Source organism: Chrysochloris asiatica, unplaced genomic scaffold (assembly GCF_000296735.1).
Source record: "Chrysochloris asiatica unplaced genomic scaffold, ChrAsi1.0 scaffold00057, whole genome shotgun sequence".
NCBI lineage: Eukaryota > Metazoa > Chordata > Mammalia > Afrosoricida > Chrysochloridae > Chrysochloris > Chrysochloris asiatica.
The window spans coordinates 3448492-3472084 of NW_006408575.1; the positions used below are offsets into that span (position 1 = coordinate 3448492).

The 23593-nt window shown below is 47.0% G+C and overlaps 1 protein-coding gene across 2 annotated transcripts in view; it reads right to left on the reverse strand.

Annotated features, from left to right (window-relative positions):
• CAMK2A (calcium/calmodulin-dependent protein kinase II alpha) overlaps positions 1-23593 on the reverse strand; it is a 74624-nt gene that overhangs the window by 32961 nt on the left and 18070 nt on the right. For both annotated transcript variants that reach the window (XM_006863879.1, XM_006863880.1), the window contains exons 2-7: positions 22129-22223; positions 13898-13957; positions 6817-6871; positions 5821-5886; positions 5660-5732; positions 689-791 (exon numbers count right to left, since the gene is read on the reverse strand). In XM_006863879.1, the coding sequence (XP_006863941.1) occupies positions 689-791; positions 5660-5732; positions 5821-5886; positions 6817-6871; positions 13898-13957; positions 22129-22223 (452 nt within the window). The remainder of the gene's footprint in view (positions 1-688; positions 792-5659; positions 5733-5820; positions 5887-6816; positions 6872-13897; positions 13958-22128; positions 22224-23593) is intronic.

Genomic DNA, 23593 nt, shown 5'->3' on the forward strand with positions numbered 1-23593 from the left:
TCCTGCTGGGTCCTGTCTCAGCTTCACAAGCTTCTCAACTCCATTTTACAGATGAGGTTCCAAGTCACACAGCTCGTAAGTGGCAGAGTCAGGATTTGAACTCAGAGCTCTGACTTTTAACAATTGTTCCATATTGCTCCCTGAGAAAATACTCCAGATAGGTAAAAAGGGACCAAAATTGCACCAAAATCTCAATGCGCACTAAGTTATCTGAGTTGAAGTCCTTTGAAGCATCCTTCTTGGAAGCCCTAAGGAACAGTTCTACCTTGCCCTACATGGTTGCTATGAGTTGGAATCGACTCGATGGCAGTGGTTTAATTGTGTGTGTGTTTTCCCCCAAGTTTGTTAGACCTTTATTTCCTTGTTTATAAAGCCAGAACAATACTTTCTAGCACCCAGGCTGTTAGGGAAGCCCCCAGATAGCAGTGAAGTAAGTGTTCATGGGAAAAAGTCATGTTCCTGTTTTCATAATAACCATGTCCCTGATCCTGACCCTCAGGGAGACAGGCTGGATAAACCCACTGACTTACAGGGCCTTGCACCTAAGTTCTAGTTTGTCTGCAGAGATTAGCCCAGCAGCTATTCTCAACCCACCCTTGTTCGGCAGAGGGTTCTCATGGGTCAGTATGTCAACACAAAGAAAGGCTGGCCCCCAACATCCTTGCCACCCCACCCCTTTCCCACTCACCGAACCATGCCTGTTGCTCTCCCTCCACCTCTATGGCCAGGCCAAAGTCAGCCAGCTTCACCGCAGCACCCTTGAGCTTGGAGGCCAGCAACAGGTTCTCCGGCTTCACAGAGAGAAGGGGGAAAGGGGAGAAAAAGAATCAAAAAGACCATTATCAGATTCAGAACCTCACCTCTAGGACAACCCAGGACCTCCCTGCCCCCACCACAAGGCTTTGAGCATCAGATTACCCTAACCAAGGCCTTTGTGTTTTACAACACTTCCTCTACCCACATGCTCTCCCCTCCCCTCTGGATCTAGAGTTGGGGGCTGAGGTGAGGGAAGGAAGCAGCCACCACCACAATAAGGAAGAAAAAGTAACATTTATTATGTCTTACTACGTGCCAGAACTGGGTCACGTGTTCTGTGTGCGTTGTCTCATGTATTCATCCCAACAACCCTTTGAGATAAATACAAGTATTCCCATTTTCCACAGTGGTCTTCTTACACCCCCTGAAACAGTCATGCTCTTTCCTACCACAGAGCCTTTGCACTGTTTTTCCCCCTGCCTGGATTGCTCTCCCTGCCAGCTTGACAGGGATAGTCCCTTCTCTGCAATCATCTCTCACCCTCAGGTCACACCTCTAAGAGGTCCTCCGTTGAAAAGAGAAACCCCCTGGTAACCACAAGCTTAACTCCTTTTGGCTACTTTCAGAGATCCCATCACAATTTGTAATGATTTTTCTCATCTGTCTATGTACTTGTTCTATACCTGTGAATTTCTTCTCTGTCCTGTCCATTGCATTACCAGTACCTAGGACACTGCCTGGCACATAAATATGAACAGGCTTCAAAAGTTTTTTGGGAAAATAGAATTATAAGCCAACGGAGAGAACAAATAAGATGGCGGATCGGGTGGAAATGCAGTGAGGAGCTTCTTCAGCAACAACACAGAATACCAGACCAAGCAGGCTCAGGGGATGGTGCCAGAACTCTGAACCACATACAAAGGAATATTTAGAAGGTTGGAAGGCTTACAGCTAGGGGAATTTGTAGCAGAAGCAAGAAATCCAGTGCTTTCTAATCAAAGATGCTAGATACTCCCTGAACCACTATCGTGGGTGATACCAAGCAGGGGAAGGATCAGAGCAGCCATGGACGCCTGACAGAACTGCGGAGATAAAGGTGTGGACATACTTGTTTTGTATCTGTTCATTGGTCTCTCGCTGTCTGTGCACCTCCATTCTGGTGACTAGAGGGGTGCCTGAGAGAGTGGACACCCCACCCTCACACCCAGAGGGTTCTACTATTCATGCTCACAGATCTCAACATTTAAAGAGACAGTTTCCACTTAAAACCAAACAGCAGTGCAAAAAGGCCACTGCTGGCCATGAACTGTTTATCACTAAGAAAAAGGCCTGAATGGGAGTTGTGGAGCAGGGCAAGCAAACCAAAAAGAAAATAGGACAAAAATTAAATCCTGAATTATGTCATAATGGCCAACAGTGGCATCTTGAAATTTCTCAGGAGGAAGAGTGAAAAGGGAAGTCCATCTCCTGATCTCATCTACCTGGAGGCAATTCAAAAAGCATAAAAAAATACCAAAATACACACCCATCTAAATATTAAGGTCACAGCTAACTCCTGAATATTTCCAAAAAAGAGAAACAGATTACCATATCAGCACATGTCCAGAAACGAGATAAAGTGACTGAGGCAAATGAGCTGGAAGATGGGCAGGCTTTGGAAATGCCTGAGTGAGACCTGGAATGAGACCTACACTCCATACTGGAAGATGGGCAGGCTTTGGAAATGCCTGAGAAGTAATTCAGAAAAATGATTATAAAATGTATCAAAACACTATAAAATGGAGTTGAGAAAAATAAGGAAGAAGTTAGGAAAGCACTACAGAAACAATCAAATAAGATAGATACAGCATTGGAAACAATTCAAAACCTACGGAAAGAGGTCCAAACAATTAATAATAGAATATCAGAAATGGGCAATACATTGAAAGGGCAAAGGAGTAGAATTGAAGAGTTAGAAGCCAGAACTAGTGAGCTAGAAGATAAATCCGTCAACACGACTAAGATACAAGAGCTAGCAGAAAAAAGGATAAAAAAAATCTGAAGAAGGCCTAAGATTCATGTTGGACAATATAAAGAGGAATAACTTAAGAATTATAGGTGTTCTGGAACAGGAAGAATCACACAAGTCCACAGAGGAGATAGTTGAAGAGTTTCTGGAAGAAAAATTTCCTAACGTCCTGAAAAGTGAAAAGATAAGCATTCAAGAAGCTCAACGAACCCCAGGAAAGATAGACCCCAAAAGAAAATTACCAAGACATATCATAATCAAGCTCTTCAAAATCAATGATAAGGACAGAATCCTGAATGCAGCTAGGGAAAAGAGAAGTTAGTGTAACATACAGAGGCAAGCAAATTAGATTAAGCTTGGGTCTCTCAACAGAAACCATGCAGGCAATTATAAAGGTAGAAGTTTTATAGCAAAACCAGGGAAGTGGTTAATCTTACAGTCCAGAAACAGAGGACCCTAGGACCATTAAGGGAGAAGAGCACAAGCAGAATGCGCGAGCTTATCCAGAGAGGCAGCAATGCCAGAGATGGAAGCAAAGATGGGTTCATGAAAAGAGGGAGCGGGGCAAGGACTCTAGATTCATGGGAAGAGAGGGACTAACAGCTGGTGGCTAGGAGGCAGACTTGCAGAATGTGCCCTTTGGAAGTGTAATTTATTATATATGCCTGAGTGGTTTTTGATTTTTTTAAAAAAGCTAAAGTGAATAGTGAGAAATACTGTTAACTGATGGTACATGGAGGGGATTATAATGAATGTAATGAAACAAGTTGTATGATTTGTTGAATGTAAAACTGATGATCTACCCTGTAAACTTTAACTCAATTCACAATAAAAAAATAAAATAAAATAAAAAGCCAGTGGAATTCTTTCGCAAACTTCTTAAAGCCCCCTGGTACTTCCCATATATATAAAGATGAGGAAACCAAGGCTCAGAGAGGTAAGTAACTTGACTTGACCAAGATAATACAGCTGGTAAGTGAGATCCAGAATTGAGGCACAGTCTGATTCCAGAGTCATGTCCTTAAGCCCTCTAGGATGAAAGTTCATGGGACCAGCAGTAGATCTGGGAAAGGCCCCACAACCCGTCTCTTGGGTATAAAGTCTGCCACCTTCTGTTGGCTCAGACCTCCAGAATTCCTGCACTTCCTATTGGGTCTGAAAGACCAGAAGTTCCCTCTACCTTGGGACTCAGTAGTTGTTGTGTTGTTAAGTGCCGTCGAGTCAGTTCCGACCCATAGTGACCCTGTATAGGGTTTCGAAGGAGCAGCTGGTGAGCTTGAACCGCTGACCTTGCAGTTCAAATGGCTTTGTAGTCTGGGCTTCAGTAAAGAGGGAAGCAAAAGCGTCTGGACTCTGCAGTTGCATAGTACCAACTTCTAATGCCAGCACTGCCCTTCTATACTGCAGAATTTGGGCAGATTGTTTTGCTTAACTGAGCTTTAGTTTCCTTCTCAGAAAGAAGGGATAATGCGTACCTAATGGGGTGGTGTAGGGATTAATTGAGGTAATTGATGGAAAGCCCTTAACAGTGGCCAGCAGTAAGTGTTGGTAAACATGGAGATTCATCATTTCTGCTTGGGGAGGGATTAAGAGTTTCTGGAAACAGCCTGTCTCCTGTTTTCCTCCAATGCACTTCCCCAATGGGACTTCCAAGGGGTCTTGTATCTGACCTTTCACTGCCCAAAGCTAGTTGGGACCCAAACAAATATAGCTTCTGTCTGCCCAGTTCAGTCAGGCCTCTTTTATCCTCTGGGGACAGCATTCCCAATGTGTCCTGGGTCTTGTTAGCCGTCCTGCCCTGATTTGATGAATATGCTACTAATTAATCTACCCAGAGTGGCCTAAATTTGGGCTGCCTCTCCTCCCTCCTCCCCATGAAGGGGCTGGAGCTATAATGGGAACAGGTCCTCTGGGAGAACGGGCCTGTCATCTGGCCCAAGACCCTCTCTAAGCACACACTTGCCTGTGGTCTATACCAAGGCACAAGGAGCTCACTTGTGGCTCTAATGAGGAACCATAAAATGCCCATGACAGCCAGAGGTGGGTACCCCAAGAGGGGTCTGGGCTGGCAGGAGTATGCCCAGAGAGGGAGTTGAGCCAACAAGATGTGAGTTTGTTATCATTGAAAAGCAGACATTAGATGGACATCTGCCAGAGTCACCTTACAGAGACTACAACAGGAACAGGCACTGGGTTGAGGAGCTTTTTGACACCCAATAACCAAGAGCACTGGCCCAGATCCTCCATGAACTAACCACATATTTGTGGGCACATCTTTAGGCCTCAGTTCCTTGCTCTGAACAATGGGGGAGATGTTATGAGCTACCAGACACTGATGCCATAAGGTTCTGCAGAGTAATCCATGAAGGCCATGCTATCGGGGCAGGACTGGGTGATGGACCAATCTGAGACCCCACACCTACTTGGTCCTGCCAGTTTTCTTTAGGGGGCACTCCAAGAGTCTTAATTCCTATCCATCTTTTCCCCCAGCTTGCCAGATACCCCAGGAATAAGAAGAACAACATGTCTGTATACTATCTTGTTTGACATCCTCACCAACCCCTTGCAGAGGTTGCTATGGCAACCCCCTTGGTAAGGAAGCAGAGAACTCAGAGAGGTTAAGATATTCTGGGCCATGCGGTTAGGAAATGGCCTAGTTTGGATTTGAACCAAGCCCGCTTTCTCACCCTGTGCCCTTTAGTCGGTCCTGACAGTTAACATGCTTGCCTCTGGTTTAGCACAAAGCACATGGGGCTGGGAGTCAGAAAACTTGGGACTGAACCTAGATGTTCTCCCTCCTCATCCAAACAGTGAGGAAAAGACTTCCTACCCCATCTAACTCTGATAAGGTCCCTGGTGGATTGGGAGAAGTCCCAGGTGGGATGGCTGGCTTACCTTCAGGTCCCGGTGCACCACCCCCATCTGGTGGCAGTGTAGCACGGCCTCCAGGATCTGCTGGATACAGTGACTGGGGAGAGAGGGAAGACAGTGTTCCAGTGTGAGGACCAGCAAGATTGCTTCTCCCTGGCACCTCTGCCTGGCTGCCTAGCACTTACCTGGCATCGGCCTCACTGTAGTACTCCCGGGCCACAATGTCTTCAAACAGCTCCCCACCTGTGACCCTGCAAGAGACAGGCAAGGTGTCACACTCCCTCAGAGCTTACAGCTGCAGCCTCATCTACAGGAATCTCCAGGAAACAAAGGACAGGCCCCCTTAGGGACCTGACAGCCTCAGCCCCAAAATGAGGGGGCTAGAGCCAAAATCTCGAGGGACACCAGGGGTGGCCCTCCCTGCTGCATCTTCCTTGCTAGCTTCCAGTGCAGCCTGTCACTGCTCTGTCCCATGCCTTCTCCTGCCCTCGGCTTTGCATGGTTGTTAAGACTAGACCTGGGACATTCAAAGCATATCACACCGGTTCATTCCCCACTAAACCATTGTCATCACATTGATTCTGACTCATAGCAACTCTATAGCATAGAGTAGAATTGTTCCTTTGGGTTTCTGAGGCTGTAAATCTTTACAGGAGCAGAAAGCCTCATCTGTTTCCCATGAAACAGCTGGTAGAATCGAACAGCTCACACACTATGCTACCAGGGCTCCTTTACAGTTTCACTGGTGGTGGTGGTTGTTGTGTGCCTTGGAGTCAGTTCTGACTCATAGCAACCCTGTACAGGGTTTCCAAGGCTGTTTATCATTCATGAGACCAGCATCACCAATCCGGGAACCACAGAAATCTATCTCTTCTTAACGGTTTTTCCTGAAATCGATTACCTTTAAAACCATAAATATATTCCAAAAGGAAACTTTCTATGGCCACAGTAAGTAGGAAAACAGCACCACCAGCCAAGAAAAACACAAATAAATACATAACCACAAAGGTTCAAAGTGCTTATTGGAGTCGTTTGCATACCAACTTGCACTGCTTGGAGGATCTTAGAGGGAATTCAGTCCAGATTCATTTGGGACTCCTCAACCCCAGGGACCCATCGAGGCTATCCCTGTTTAGGCTGCCCTCAACACCCTTGACCCATGCCAAGATGAGTCCACTCACAGGTCAAAGATCAGGTAATGGTGTCCCTCCTCAGAGATGCTGTCATGGAGTCGGACTGTGGAAAAGCGAGGCAGCTGGTTACACCCAGGACCGATTGCTCCCCACAACCCCACTCCCTCTCACCCTTCATAGCATCAGCGTTCCTAGTACTCAGATGGTTGTAGAGCACAAATTAGATACTAAGCTCTTTGACAGAAAGAGCTCACTGCATGGGGTCACTCTGGAACCATCAAAAGAGGCCTGGGCTGAAAGACAAAGGACTCCTGTTCTGGTCAAAGTTGGTCCCCTTGCATCTCCAAGGCCTGGGTTTCTTTACTCAGCAAGATAGCCTCATGTAAAAAGCTTGTGGTACACCTTTAGTTGTTTAAATGATTATATATTTCTGAGTGCTTTGGTGTACATCACCCCCCACCCCCAAACAAACAAAAAACAGAGGGAATAGAAGCAAATACTGTTAAATGATGATGCACGGAGGGGATTGTAATCATTGCAATGAAACGATGAGTGCAAAACTGATGTTCTCCCATGTAAACTATCAATCAATTCACAATGAAAACTTTAAAAAAGAAAAAGCCTGTGGCACAGATCTCTGCCACTTAGGAGCTGTGTGACCCTGGGCTCCACCTTTCTGAGTCTCAGTTTCTGTACCTGGTAATGAAAATGAAACTCCTAGACTGTAGGGTTGTTAAAGAGTGCCATGAAGCAAACAGTCGGTGCTCACTCAGTGCTGGACTGCTTTGCTGGCAGGCCAGAGGAGATAATAGAGCCAGGCAGTCAGAAGTGGGAGTGACTGCGGTCTCTGAGAAACTGTCATCTCTTCACACTTCATTTACCAAGATTAGAGGCAAGGCTCCCTGGAGCCTGGACCTCTCAAAACTACCCTCTGAGCTTCCAGAAGAGGGGCCTGAGGCCTGGGCTGACTCTTAGGGCTGCACCCGTACAGCCACGGGCAAATGCTCCTAGGACAGGCTCAAGTCCTGCCCTAAACCACAACCCAAAGAGGTCCATGGATGAATTATGACACATCCGCATGATGGAAAATTACACAGTTATTAAAATGCGGCAGCAGTTAATATATCCACTGGTCCCGAATCATTTCCAAATCACATTGGTAGAAAAAGCAAGGTGCAAAACAGTGTGTGCAGTACTTTTTAGAAAGGGTGCATTTAAGTTTATACGCTATGAGTCAGAATTGACTCGATGGCAGCGAGTTTTGATATGTCATATTTTCTCTGGAGGAATATAGAGAAGCTGGCATTGGGTGGGGGTGTCTTTGAGGAGAGGAAATGAGGGAGAAGTGGCCATGGGTGGGAGAAGGCTTATTTTTCCCTGTAAACTCCAGTGCCATCTGGATTTGGGCCACGTGCATGCATTTCTGATTCAATCTTGAATTTCTTGTATTGCCTTATAGCTGCACATAAGATTAGGGAATAGGCTGAGGAAGAGGTATGAAATATTCAGAATGGGTGCCTATGTCGTTGTTGCTAAGTGCCATTGAGTCGGCTCTGACCCATAGTGACTCTGTATAGGGTCTCTGAAGAGTGGCTGGTGAGCTTGAACCACTGACCCTGCAATTCAAATGACTTTGCAGTCTGGCGCATTAACCCACAGCAAGCACCACACCAGGACTCCCTATCCTCATTATGCTATTTAGTATATTTAATATTTAGCCTATGTTGTTGTTGTTAAGTGCCGTTGAATTGACTCCGACCCATAGCGACCCTGTATAGGGTTTCTGAGGAGCAGTTAGTGAGCTTGAACTGCCGACCTTGCAGTTTAAACAGCTTTGCAGTCTGGTGCATTAGCGCACATAGCCTATGTGGAAGGGGAAATGGGGACCAAGGATGAAGGATGGAGGAGACACAAATTTAAAGTCAAACATATAAGCGAATTCTTAAATGATGAAACATATTTATAAATAATTACTGAAAGACGCTTTAGACATATTTTATAGTAAAGAAAAATAGGTTGCTTAACAGCACTTATGTTGTGTGTACTGTCGAGTCCATTCCGACTCCTAGAGACCCATGTGACAGAATATAACTGCCCCAGAGGATTGTCTTGGCTGAAATCACCAGGTCTGTCACCCATGGAGCTGCTGTGTGGGTTCGAACTGTCAACCTTTTAGTTAGCAGCCAAATGCTTAACCATTGTGCCACTGGGGCTCCTTAATAAACGGAAAACCACACTTACTGCAGTTAGCAGTCCAGTGATTATCCTACTTCTTGTTAAGTGCTGTTGAGTTGGTTCCGATTCGTATCAACCCTGTTTAGCTTTTCCAAGGAATGACTGGTGAGTCTGAACCGTCGAACTTGTGGTTAGCAGCTCAGTGCTTATTCTACAGCACCACACCAGACTCTCATTAGCCACTGTTGTTGTTGTTGTTGTTAAGTGCAGCCAAGTCAGTTCTGACTCATCGAGCCAGTATAGGGTTTCCGAGGAGTGGCTGATGGGTTTGAACTGACAATCTTTCGGTTAGAAATCTAATCCTGGGCTTATCCTACAGTGCCACATCAGGACTCCTGTCCTACTTACTAGCATATATATTGTTGTTAAGTGCCATCAAGTTGGTTTTGACTCATAGTAACCCTGTATAGGGTTTCTGAGGATCGGCTAGTGAGTTCGAACTGCTGACCTCATGGCTCAAACCTACCTTGCAGTCTAGTGCTTACCCACACCAGGACTCTTGCTTTAATCTGTTAACAACATTTTATTTTCAAAATTTACAAACATGCAGTCAAGTGGATGCACATACACCCTTGAGCATGTTGGTGCACCCATCTGCCGGCTGCTGGGAGTATTGGCTGCTGACAGGACCCCTCCACCCCTACTTTTGTGGAGAATTGCCCTTGATTGATGGGAATCACCTACTTAGAGCCCTCAGCCAATGACTGACTAATGGAGGTAGGGGGCAGGAGGCAGTGAGGTGGGCCAAAGCGTGGGTCAAAGTTCCCCTTGTCTCAACACTGCCACGTGATGCATGCTTCTGAGGTCCTCCTCCCCTTCCTGGGATCAGGTCCTATTTAGACCTGAGCTGAGACAATATCCTTGCTCAGTTCCTTCCCCTTTTCTATCCTGCTTCATCCACACTTCCAGATCTCCCCTGGGAACATCCCTCAATAAACCACAACCACCCAAGTCTCTATGTCAGACTCTGCTTCTGGAGTATATTTGAGAAAAATCTGGAAGCAGATATCATATAGGAGATACTTAACAAATTATCTGTCTTCTCGTTAATCTATAATAAACTTGCATTATTTGTGCATCTAGATCAAGTTTGGAAACGGATCTCTCCATTTCAGGTCTCCCTCCGAGTGGACTCTTAGTCAGTATGCCCTGGGTAGTTGTGTGAGTGTGAGAAACTCCGACGAGCCAGCTGCAGCCAGAAACATCTCGGAGAGGACTTTTAGAACAGGGTCAGTAACACATTGGGAGGAGCCTCTCCTCTCCTGAAGACTGGGGTCTCAGAGCCACCCTCTGTTAAGAAAGGGCTCAGGGAAATAGACATAATTGGGATGGGGTGGACATTTGCTTACTCTAGCTCAGATGGTGCCTTTGTGCTGATTATAAATGGCTGCCCCTCTGAACAGCTGGGTGAAAGGGACACAAGTTGGATTTCTGCCCCCAAATAAGCAGGGTACAACCTGAGCAACCATACTGACATCTGCTCTGTCCCTGAGTGGCGACTGAATCACACCCTGGAGTCCAGGACAATGCTATCTTCTCATACAAAACCACTATCATCGAGCCAATTCCAACTCATAGCAACCCTACACAGGACTTCTGAGACTGCAGATTTTTACGGGAGCAGCCAACCTCATCTTTCTCCTACAGAACGGTTGATGTTTGAACCACCAAGCTTGCAGCAAGCAGTCCAATTCCTAACCCACAGAGCCACCAGTGCTCCTTTTTCACACACAAAGCTCCCCTTTTATCAGTCAAGAATCCTAGAGGGATAACTCAGCCAGAGTGCAAGAAGAAGGGCAAGTTTGTAGGGCCATCGATGAGTGAGTGTGGTCACTGGTCCTGCCTCCTGCTGGAGTGATTGGCTTGTCTATGGTGCATTGTCACTTTTTGACTTTTAAAAAAATATTGTCACACAACAAATAACTCTGTAACCTAGTTTTCATTTGTATAGCCAGACTCATGAATTTCTGACATTCCTGTCATATTTCCAACAGTTATCATTTTTGTCTTGGTTGTTGAAAGGAGAATACTTGCTCTCCTGCCAATGTGTGCCCCTGATATCCACTTGGAAAACCAAATAGAATGCCTAGGAACATGAACTCTGGAATTAGACTTACTGGGTTCATATCCCAGCTTCATCCCTTACTAGCTGTGTAACTTTGGGCAAATGACTTAGCCTCTCTGAGCTTCCATTCCTAACAATAGTGTTAATACCACTGAACTGTTGTGACGAATTAATGAATGATACGTGGAAAACACAACACAATACCTGACACTTGGAAGAACTCAGTAAATGAAGATATCACCATCTTCATCATCAATCAATCACACTTCTCTTCCCCTCCCCAAATCATCTTCTGGATTCTCAGATTGTTCCCCTGCTCTCTGGGATGGTCTTATAGAGTTTGTCCACCTACAGGTGATAATGGTCCAACCCCCAAACAGGACTGGGGAGATAAAGTTGCTTTGTACATGGCACATTTGGACGAACCTGTGCTGAGTCAGGGACTTCTCTGACCTGGTCTCTTTGCGACTGAGCAGTGACCACACATAGGCAGCAGCTAGTGACGTTGGGTAGGACTCTGTCGAGGTTTCTCAGATTCTGTGCCTGTGGTTGTACCTCTTTGCACTGCTTTGGACAAATGACAACCTACTTTAAAGTGTGATGCTCAAAGGATCAGGAAAGTAGCTGAAGCAGATGGAGTAGCTGAAGGTTCTTTGCAGGTTTCCTGTTCTGGGATTCTCTGTTCTGCTCCCAGCATCCTGTACACCAGCCACCTTTATCCCCCAACTCCCACCCTGAGCCTTAATCCTTCCAAACATTCTCAGAGCCTAGCAGAGACCTCGGCTCTTTGAATATACTTGACATCATAGCCTGCCTAAGCTCAAATGTTCAGTGAAAGGCAGAGCTGGGATTTGAACCCACAAGAACCTATTCTCTTAACCACCATGTTATTATATAGTACCTCTACCAATGCTCTGGTACCGTAGTGGTTACAAATCAGGCTGTGAACTGCAAGGTCAGCAGTTCAAAACTACCAGCTGCTCTGTGGGAGAAAGATGAGGCTTTCTGCTCCCATAAAGATTTAAAGCCTCGGAAACCCTGTTCAGGGTCGCTATGGGTCGGAACCAACTTGACAGCACTTAACAACAACACCACCAATGACCAAAACACTTGACGACACAGAGAAACGATAATCTGATGGCATAGTTTCAGGCAAGAGGATGCCTTTAGTAAGACTATTCTGTGGGGACAAGTGGTGGGAGGCTTGGGTAAATGATAACACTTACTTGGGACAACAATTATATTATATTTAATCATCACAATCCTATGAGGTAGATATCATTCCCGTATTCCAGATAAGAAGACTGAGCTTCAGAGAAGTTAAACAACATTTCTGGGTTCACATAGCAATCAAGCAGTAAACCCAGAATTTGAACTACAGTCTACCAGGGCCCATAACCTACTGCTCCATTATAGCCGAGAAAGAGAGGGAGAAAAAGGAGCAGATAGGAGAAGGCAGCATTGGCCTGAGACAGCTGTAATGGGTAGTAACACACACACATAACCTCCCTCTTCCTGCCTCCAAAGCTGACAATCTTGATAGGAATTATGGGATTCTATAGTCAGTCATCACTCTCAGCATCCTGCATCAACAGATGAGGAGTTGGAGGCTGGGAGAGCAGGAAGTGCCCAAGGCTACCCAGTGAAGAAGTAAGCAGGTCAGGGACCAGGTCCAGCCAGGGTTCCTCCCTTTGAGCCTTGCCTCCTGCTAAGTCCTCTCTGATTCTGGCCCTGGAGGCTCTGGCTGCTGGTGTACATATTTGTTCCCCTCCCCACACGAAGCTAAGGGGAGGTACCTTCTGGGTATAAATAGCAGATGAAGTTGCTTGGCTTGAGCATGAGAATTAACCCTTGGGGACCCTGGGCAAACAAGAGGTGCTTCTCTCCCTGAAGGAGAAGGCCTGGTGGCTGTAAAGGTTAGAATATCCCTTAGAGAGCACATAGTCCTTGCTTTCAAAGCATAGTCTATGAACCAGCAGCCTTGGCATTGACTGGGAATGTGTCAGATACGCAGAATCTCAGACCCCATCTCACTGAACCTGACATTGCTTTTTAGCACAATACCCAGGTGATTAACGAAGGACAACTGTTGGTCTAGACAGTCCTATCTTCATGAAGATAGAGAAAAGTGGCTCAGAGAGGGTAGCACTCCTGCCCAAAGTCATACAGCCGTTCCCAGGTAGAACCAGATCTAAAAGCTACACTGACTGCACCCTGTCATGACTCAGAGTCCTTGTGGGCAGGAGTGCAGCCTCCCATTCCCACCCTGCCTGAGCTTGCAGGGTGAAGAAGGGGAGGTCAGGTATTAGTAACCCAATGTTTTAGTGCCTGTTTAGTGAGGACTGCTTTCCTGGCTCTTCCCCCATTCGCCTGCATAGCCTCTCCAAGCAGCCTGCATCCGGTTGACCCCTGAGGCAAGGGCCAATGGGAGCTGGCCTCTCAGCCGTGGGCAGCAGGGCTAGAGAGGCGTCTGGGCCATGTTGCCAGGCTGACTCAGCATGGAAGTGGGCTTGGGGAGTGGGCTGCGTAGCCAAGACCAAGCTTTTTCCCTCCTGGCCTATTTTCGTCTCTCTTGGAGCTCCAAGAGTTTTCCTGAAACAGCTTTTCCGAAGGAGGCTGCCGGCAGCGTGGGCAGGAAGGAAGGGCCCCCTTTTCGCTTTCCCCCCAACCAAGCTGGTCTCTGAGGAAGGTGGAAACCATTAAAGATGCCCCTTTCCTCATCTCTACTGTTGCTGTGCCCAGAGAAGAGAGCTCCCCCTCCACAAACACCCACACACCGCACCCCTCCCTGATCCCCTCAGATCCCTCATTTGTCCTTCCAGGGCTCACCAATGTTGGGGTGTTTCAGCAGGCGGCAGATGCGGGCTTCACGTTCCAGCTTCTGATGGTCTGAAACATAGGTGATTAGGTGAGATCAGGTGAGGGAGGAGCTTCCACCCACCCCATATCTCCCTTCTCACAGCTTTAAATGTTCACCTCCCAGGGACACACTTGGGGTGGGGTGGGGTGGGGAGGGGAGATTAGGGTGGAAAGATTTGCCTTCTGGCCAGGACCTCTGGGTTCTTCAAAAAGGCAGTGGAGTGCAGGAGAAAGAGGGAGAAGTCCTGGATGCAAGTCCCTTTCCCTCTTGGGGGCTTAGTTTCCAGAGCTCTCAAAGGAAGGGACACACCCCTTCTTGTGTAAGGCCCAAGCTCCTTCCACCAGCCTGTGGCACCCTCTGACGTCTGCCTCTTGCTGTCCCATCCCCCAGCTCAGCCCTTCAGGCTCTACACTCTGTCCAGACTAAACTGCTGAGTACCCACTTCTCCTAGCACACCCCAATCAGCCCTCTCTCTCCGGGCCTTTTGTACAAGTGGTTCTCTCAGCCTCCCAACCCATCATGCATGAGCCATCATTCATTCCTACTAATTCTTAGATGTCATCACCTCTGAGAAGCCTGCCCTGACTACTGCCAGGGGATAGGGGCTCTTTCCTCTGTGCATTGAGGACAGGGACTTAGCCTAGCTGCACCCCTGGCATGCACATAGTAGGTGCTCAATAAATAACCATATGAAAGACTAAGTGACTGAATAAATGAACTTGTTTCCAAGGGAGTAGGTGTTCTCTCCAGGAGAAAAGATATGGATCCCTTTCAAAGGACTCAAGGACACAGAATCTGTAGAACGTCTCCGTGGCAGCCTCACAATGTACCCAGGATGCTCATAGCTGCTTTCAGGACTTCTGTCCAAATCCTTTTTGACACCTGTAACTATACTTATACCTATGACCCTAGGTTGGGGGCATTACTATCTCTATTTTATAGACCAGGAAACTGCAAGGCCTCGGTAGCGGCCAGTTCCCTTTCTGGTGCTTTTTCACAATTTAGTATTTAATGCCTTAATTAAAATTTTTTAAAGCATTAAAAGAAAAGAACTGCTAAAAAAATGTCGAGTGTTTACTATGTGCCAGGCACTATGCAGAGCTCTTTATATGCATTTTTAGCAACACAGGTTTTGAGGGAGGTCCTATCCCTCTTCTGGCTTTATAGCTGAGGACATGGTGGCTCCAAGGTTAAGTAACTAGCTCAGTGTCACACTCATGGTGAATGGATTAGCCAACTGTTGGACTTAGGCAGTTAGAGCCCAGAGCCTGGGCTTTAAGACTCTGTGCAGTCCTAGTATGGCACTGTGGAATAAAGCACAGGACCGCAAGTTGGTTTGAACCGCAAGGTCGGTGGTTCAGACTCACCAGCCATTCCTTGGAAACCCTATACAGGGTCGAGTTGAAACTGACTCAGCAGTACTTAACAACAAGCAACATACTGCTCTCTGAGCCCTGACCCATAATCCCCACCTCTACCTGCCCCCAATTCCCAGATGGCAAAATCAAGGCCCACAGAAGGGAAGTGATTGATCTGAACACTCACAGGGACACTCAGAGACCAAGCCTGGTCTAGAACACCCCTTGAGAGCAGGCAGGCACCAGAGAGGGTGATGAGGATAGAGTGAGAACCCCTACCCCCAGCCTCAGGCCTTGTCCCTGGGTAGCCAGCTTCCCTTCACCCGGCCCCTCCATTAGAGCAATCACTGGCTGTCCTCCAAAGACTGCAGAAGCCAAGATCAATACTGAAATGTGGCTTTTCCATCAGTAAAGCAATTAAGCCCAGTTCTGTTTCCATAGGCTCAGCTCCCCAGCTGAAGACAAGCTGCAGGCTGGAGAGGGAGGTGGGGTCCAGCTGTGGGGGTGCGCCCCTGGCTCTCTGTCCCTCTCTGGCCTCTTTCCATATCCTCCAGAGCAGGGCATGTCTATTCCTGGACAGAGAGGGGAACTCCCCTGCCCCAGGGCTGGCCAATGGATGAGGAAGACTTGACCCTCAACGCTCCATACCCTGCCCCCTACCTGCACCAACCACAGCAGAACCAGAAACCAGGCAGATCAGCATTGAAATTCTCAAAGGGGGTTGGGGGTACCTCTGACATAAGATCCATATTTGAGGGATGGAGATCAATCCAGATTTTTGATGTTGTGTTTTTTGTTTTTGTTTTTTTCCCCCATACGAGTTTATACTAAAAGGAGCAGAGGTACACAGAAGAAAATAGCAAACACATGTCACACAACTCTAAAGTTATGTCTGGTTATCAGACCTCACCGCTGGAAATGCTAGAAATGGATTGTTTTTATAAATCTTGTCATCATTTTGTGAATAGTACAATAATTAGACTGTACTGCAAAGTTTGGTGTTTAAAGCAACAATTTGTTGAATGTAAACATATACATGAGAATACCATCATTTTTAATGACCTTATTTGAAGTGTCATTTTCTAACACACAGAGAACCTCAGGGACCATGCTGTTCTTGACCTCTGAGACCTTGCTTTGTTATGTAGATGGAGAAACTGAGGACCAGAGAAGAAAGATCCCTTTATCAAAATCTCTCCTCAGGTGGCCAAGTCTTATATCAGCATCAGAGCTCTGAGGATCCCTGCTGGACTCCTCTTCCCTCATCAGAGCAGCCAGGGAGCTCTTTTTAAAACATAAATTAGATCATGTTACTTTCTGGCTTCAAATTCTCCTACAGCTTTCCAACATATTTATAATATAATCCAAACTCCTCACCTCAGCCAACAAGGGCCTGCCTCGTCTCAGGCCACCCTACTCCCAGTCATAAAACTCCAGCCACACGGGCCTCCTTTCTGGGTGCAGCCACACCAAGCTCCTTCACACCTCAGGGTCTTTGCACACTATGCTCTCTGCCTGGAATGCTCTTTCCCTGAGCTCCCCATGGCTGCCTCCTTTCATCAGAAAAGCCCAGTCCTATGTCACCACTTCACTAACCCCCTTTCTTGGCTGTCTCATCTAAAAGCACTCTGCACATACTGCTCCATCACGACCTCATTACCCAGCCTTATTTTCTTTATAGCCCCCGTTGCTACCTGAAATCATGCAACTTATTTATATATTTCGTGTTCTTTTCTGTCTCATCCTATAGAACATGGGTGCAAGAAGAGTAAGACCTTGTCTCTTGGTCACTGTCACATTCCCAAGACCTAGCTGCTAGGTAGCTCACTCAAGGTCTCATAGCTAATAAATAGCAGAGCTGGGATTTGAATCCATGTTCACAATCACTATACTATATATATATTCCTTCCTACTCTAATATTGATCAATCCATCGATCAATCCATCCAGCACAGTAGAGTGCCTTAATGGTGAGAGGGTGAGAGTGAGGAGCAGAGCAGGGAGTCTCCTACCTGGAGACCTGGAAGGGTTGCCCCCAGTGCCCACTGTGATGCTTTCAGAACCATCTCCCTTCCTCCCCAGGGACAGGTGTCTTGGTGTGGGGGTCAGGAGGTGGGTCCTGCTCACAGCTCAGCAGGCAGGAATGGATGGAAACACTGGTGATAATCCCATTGGGACAGGCTGGGGGTGGGGGGAGGAAGTGCAATCATAAAGAAGGTGGGAGTGGAATGGGCTCCAGCAGGCTGTGGGTATCAGGATCCACATAAGCCAGGGAGACAGTGACTGCTCCTCCACAGGGTGATAACAGGGTTCCTGATCCTGGAAAGTTGGAGAAATAATCCAAAAACCAAGAGTGCCAGGGAAGTGGGGTAGGGAGGTGGATGAGCAAACCCCCCAGAGGCTCGTCACAGGCATCTGAAGTTTGTGTAATGTTTCCCACCCAATGCCCTGAGACTGGTACCAGGGGGCCGAGGAAGTGACCCCTGCACACTCGAGGTGGACAGTGGGGTCTGCGGATGTCGAAGTACAGCAGTCATTTGCCTCTGGCTGCAGCTTGGTGTGAGTCAGAGTCGATCTGCACTCCACAGAATCTTCAGTGACTGTGATCTTTTGGAGATAGACCACCAGGCCTTTCTTCCACAACACCTCTGGATGGGTTCAAACCCCCAACCTTTTGGTTAGTAGTCAAGTGCTTAATTGTTTGTGCCCATCCAAACATGTTACCTTTTTCTGTGTGTGCTGTTGTGAGGGAAACGTTAGATGTGTTAAGCTCCTGGAAAGGAGTTAGTGTTACCTTCACTTGTTGTTCAGTGCCATTGAGTCGGTTCTGAGTCTTAGCGGCCCTGAATAGAGTTTCCAAGGAGCAGCTGGTGAGTTTGAACTGATAACCTTGTGGTTTGGAGTCCAGTGCTGATTCACAATGTCCCACAAGAAGTCCATACTTTACTAAGGATAGGTAAAGCAGCAGGAGGTTGGGCCCCACTCTTAGATCTGGGACTCAGGTAGTTGCATTTTTTTTCAAAGGACTTGGTGGGTAAGCCCTGATGATACTGTGGGTTAGGCATTGGACTACTAACCAAAAGGATGAGACTGCTTACTCCTGTAAAGATTTACAGTTTGGAAAACCATGAGGAACAATTCTACTCTGTCCTAGACATTCACTATGAGTTCGAATTGGTCTCAATGGCAGTGGGTTTTGTTTTGTTTGGTCAAATTTTTACTTTCCATTTCATTTCCTTATGGTTTCTTTGCACTGTTTATTCTGTGAGCTCTTAAAAAAGAGAGACTGAGACTAGTTTAAAAATACATACAAAAATTATCTCCTGAGCTTAGGAGCCCCTTGCTAGAAAAGACCAGGTTGGGTAGGGAAGGGGATCCACAGCTCCCTGGAGGCGGTGGACAGAGACCCCGGGTGTGCACAGCCCTGCTGGGAGCTGCCAGAAGTCACCCAGGAGTGCCAGCAGGAGAAGCTTGCAGTGTGTTGCTAAGTATTCAGCATCCAAACCCCCCGGAGGCACCTTGAGAGGCAAACAAAGAAATCTAAAAGCAGCTCTGCTCGTCCTCTCCCGCTGGGAGAACGTAGGCTGGCAGTTGGCACACTTCATGGAGGAGGTTCCCATGATAACCTCCCCATCCCCAACCTCCTCCTTCACCTGGGCCAGGGCCACCTTCCTCCTAGGAACTCAACACATAGTCAAAGAGAGGGGCCTTGTACTGCTGCTGCCTCGCATAGCCGGAGCCTGTGTACACTAAGCCCAGGAATGCTTAGTCATGGTCCAGAACAGGCAAGGTCCCTCCCACTATCCCCCAAATGCGCTCATCTCTGTCTGAAGGGGTGCTAAAGGAGCAGTAGGTGGGTGTGTCCCTGACTGAGTGGTGAACTGGTCTAAGCTTCCAGCACAGAGGGTGGACCTCCGTTCCTGACCCTCCTTCCTCTTGGGGGCAACCTTAACCTCAACCCAAGTTGTGGCACTAGTCCTGTCCCTTGAATACTGTAGACATAAAACACAAAGAGGGCACAAGCCTACCACTGGTCACACACTGGTCCACACATCTGGGCATGTGGCAGTCCTACTGACGGCCTCCCTGCCCCTGGCCCTGGCTCTGGACCTTCTACAGGTCTCCCCCATCAATGCTAACCTTTCACTTGCCTCCCAAACACCATCTGTCAAGTGTGCTTCACGCTAGGGTCTTGGGCCTTCAGAGACCTAGTGCCCCTCTGTCTGAGTTTCTTCTCCCTGCCTGTGGGGGAGTGTGGTAACCAGGAGAGAGTGATGAGCTCCCAGCAATACAGAGCCAGAGAGATGAAAGACAGCAACACAGAGCCCAATATGGAACCTGCAGGGAGCCTGTGGGGAGCAATGTGAACATGCCATACCAGCCACAGTGCAGGGCCTCTGTGAACCACACACCTGCTGGGCCCTGACCCAGACACAGCTGCAGCCTGTGCCGGGCACGGTTCAGCACAGGGATGTCAGGTACCTGGACACAATGCCAGTCCCTCACACAACTTCCCCCATAGTGCACAGCCCACAGGCTGTATGGCCCACATCTGCGCCTCACGTAACAGAATTCCTTCCACCACCAGTCAGTTCCCAAGACTGCTCATACTTTCAGGGTACAGGACTGATGTTGGGAAAGATAACTCTCTCCAACACATTGATGGGCTCACCATCATTACTCCCGAAACCCAAACCAAACTAGCTGTCATTAAGTCACCTCTGACTGAGTAAAACTGTGCTCCATAGGCTTTTCAAGGCTGAATTTTCCAAAATAGTTCTCCAGGCATTTCTTTTGAGACATCTTTGGGTGGACTGATTTGCAGTCGAAGGTGCTGACTGTGAACTGGACTTCTAAGTACAATGTCAGCAGTTCAAACCCACCAGCTGCTCTGTGGGAGAAAGATGAGACTTTCTGCTCCCATAAAGATTTACAGTCTCAGAAATTCTACACTGGGTTGTTATGAGTTAGTAACTGACTTGTTAGCAGCTGTTGTTGTTTTGGTCGGATTGAGTACTTGGTATGTGGCAAAGGTTCCTCGGTGACATGAACAGTTTGCACTTTGCTGGTAACCAGAAGGTTGGCAGTTCAAACCCGCCCAGTGGCACTACAGAAAAATAAATCCCGGTGATCTTCTTCCATTAAGATCACAGCCAAGAGCAACACATGGAACAGCTCTGTCAGTAATACATGGGCTCCACTCATGATTCCATAGCACAAGACAACAACATGTCTCCCCAAAAGCTATGCTGCAGTCTTAAACCCCTAGGACCTGTGAACCCAGCAGCACTGAAGCAAAAAGGCTTGGTTATCGTTTCCATAAAGACTGTTGTTGTTATTGTTTTTAAGTGCCTTTTGAGTCAATTCTGACCCATAGCGACCCTGTTTCCAAGGAGCAGCTTGTGAGCTTGAACCACAGACCTTGCAGTTCAAAGCAACTTTGCAGTCCAGAGCATTAGCCCACAGCATCACACTAGGACTTCTCCATAAAGATTGTTGTTGTTGTTGTTATTAAGTGCTTTCAAGTCAGTTCCGACCCATGGTGACCCTGTATAGGGTTTCCTAGGAGCAGCTGGTGAACTTGAACCACAGACCTTGCAGTTCAAAGTGACTTTGCAGTCCAGCACATTAGCCCACAGCGCCACACCAGGATTTCTCCATAAAGATTGTTGTTGTTGTTAAGTGCCGTTGAGTTGGTTCCGACCCATAGCGACCCTGTATAGGGTTTCTGAGGAACAGCTGGTGAGCTTGATTTGTTGTTATTGTTGTTCGGTTCCGACTCATAGCGACCCTGTACAGGGTTTCCAAGGTTGTAAATTTTATGGGAGCAGAAAGCCTCATCTTTCTCCCATGGAACAGCTGATAGTTTCGAACTGCTGATCTTGTGGTTCACAGTCCGATTCACAACTGCTATGCTACCAGAGCTCCTTGGTGAGCTTGATTATTGTTGTTGTTATGTGCCATGGAGTCGGTTCCGACTCATAGCGACCCTGTACAGGGCTTCCGAGGCTGTAAATCTTTATGGGAGCAGAAAGCCTCATCTTTCTCCCACGGAACAGCTGGTAGTTTTGAACAGCTGACCTTGTGGTTTGCAGCCCAATTCGTAACCACTATGCTACCAGAGCTCCTGGTGAGCTTGATTACAGCCTAGGAAATCCTATGGAGCAGTTCTACTCTGTAACACATGAGGTTGCTACGAATCTGAATTACTCTATAGTAATGGGTTTGGCTGCCTTGGTTAGGGCATAGGCTAGGTGTTGTCCTAGGTCCTGGGGTATAGTAGTCAATGAGACATAGCCCTACCCTCTTGGAGCTCACAGTGAAGATGTCAAACATATAATTAAATCAGTAAAGGAGGTTAAGTCTAGGGTGGAGGAAAGCCATGAAGGAAATAAATAGTAACAAGAGAGAGGAAACGTGGGAGGACACCTCAGACTTTGGGGGTAAGGGAAGGCCTTTTAAAGGATGTGACAGTTGAGCTGAGACCTGAAGGTTGGGAAAGAGTCCGCCATGTAAGGAGCCAGGCAGGGACATTACAGCTGAGAGATTGTGAATTCAGAGGCCTGGCAGTGAGAGATGAAGGAAGTATCTAAAGAACAAGGGGATAGAAATCCTTTTGGCACCTCAGCCTTCACCTGGGTCAGGGCAGAGAGCTTGGCTTGTCTGGGGAGGCCGTGGTCTCCAGCCTAGATCCCTTGAGAAAGGAAAAAGGTTTGCTCTCAAAGTACCCAAAGGAAAAAGAGCTCCCAGTATCACCCTGGGTCCTGGCTTTAACCCACAGGGTAGAGGAAAGGGTGAGGGGAAGGAGAGCTGGAGAGTGTGGGGCATGAATTCACCACCCACCTCTGGCAGAGAGCTTCTTGGTGTTGATGATCTTGGCAGCATACTCCTGGCCAGCCAGCACCTTCACACACCTACGCACCACTGAGAAGGCACCCCTAGGAGACAGAGAAGATGAAGAAGGTGAGGGAGTGACTACAAGCTTGGTTTCTGAGAGATGCCAGAGTTCACACAGCTGCTCTCTGGGAAGAGATCTTTGCTCAAGTTCACGGGGGCTGCTGCAGCCTGACTTAGGAGAGTCCTGAAGAACCTCTGGCCTCCCGCAGATGAACCTTCCAGAGTCACAACACATTAGGCTTGCCAAGTTGCAAGACATTAGAACCACGGCGTGTTAGGACCTCAGAATCTAGGTTCCTTAATGTTTTTAGTCTTTGACTCTTTGAGTAGGTAACACATTGACATCATTCAAAATGCAAAAGATCCAAAGTGTAGAATGTGAAAATACCCCCTCCTGTTCCAGTTCCCCAGCCCTCCAGGCCCTCATTTCCCCTCTCCAGAAACAGCCTCTAGTCCCAACTGTTTAATTATCACTCCAAAGATACTCTCCCCACACCCTGGTACTAGAACTAGGCACTCTTCTTTCTTCAGTAATTCATGCATCTTGGAGATCTTCCTTCCCTATCATGACACAGAGCTCCTCATTATACTGTACGAGTGAGGGTGAGTCAAAAAGTATCGCTATAAAATCATGGAACTCTTATTAAATATTAAATACCAAAATGCCAAACCATTCTTTTTCTTTCTCATGTTTTTGTTTTATACTTTTGGGTTCATCAAGTGAAATGATTCCCAAACCTGGGTAAACTCAAATAAAAAATTATGGTTTTTCTTTTATCTTTCAAATTCATAAATTTGCAGGATTCATAAATACATATATACCCTACTCTGTATCCCTTACCCATTCAGCCTATGTCTCAGTTCATGTATCTACACACAGAATACTGTTGTTCCAAGGTTATGTATATCACTGTTTATTTCTATCCCCTTGTATACCTCCTTGTGTCTTCACCATTCTTCTCCACCCTCCCCCTTCTTGTCTATTGCCCTCCCCATCACCTGAGTTAACATGTGCCTACCCTCTAGCCAGTGAATCACTCTCCCTTCCTTCCCACCCTTGGTAACCATCAAAGAATGGTTCTTTTAGCATGAAAACCCTTCCTTACATTTTTGCAATAATGGCCTCATACCTTTTGTAAAGCTGTTATTTTTCAGTATGAGAGTGCTTCAAAAAGTTTGTGGGAAAATTCTATTATCTTTGTAATTCCATCTTTCCATGAACTTTCCAAAGCCCCCTCGTATAACCTCCATCTATGTCTATGTACTTCTGAAGGCAATGTTTCCATCTCTCTAAAATGTCCCACAAGAATTCTGTACTCTTATATGTCAAAAGGACCCTTTCAGCATCCTTAAAGGATTCCTATCTGGTTTATTTTCAATGTTTTTGTTTTGTTTTAAATCAAGGAATCAA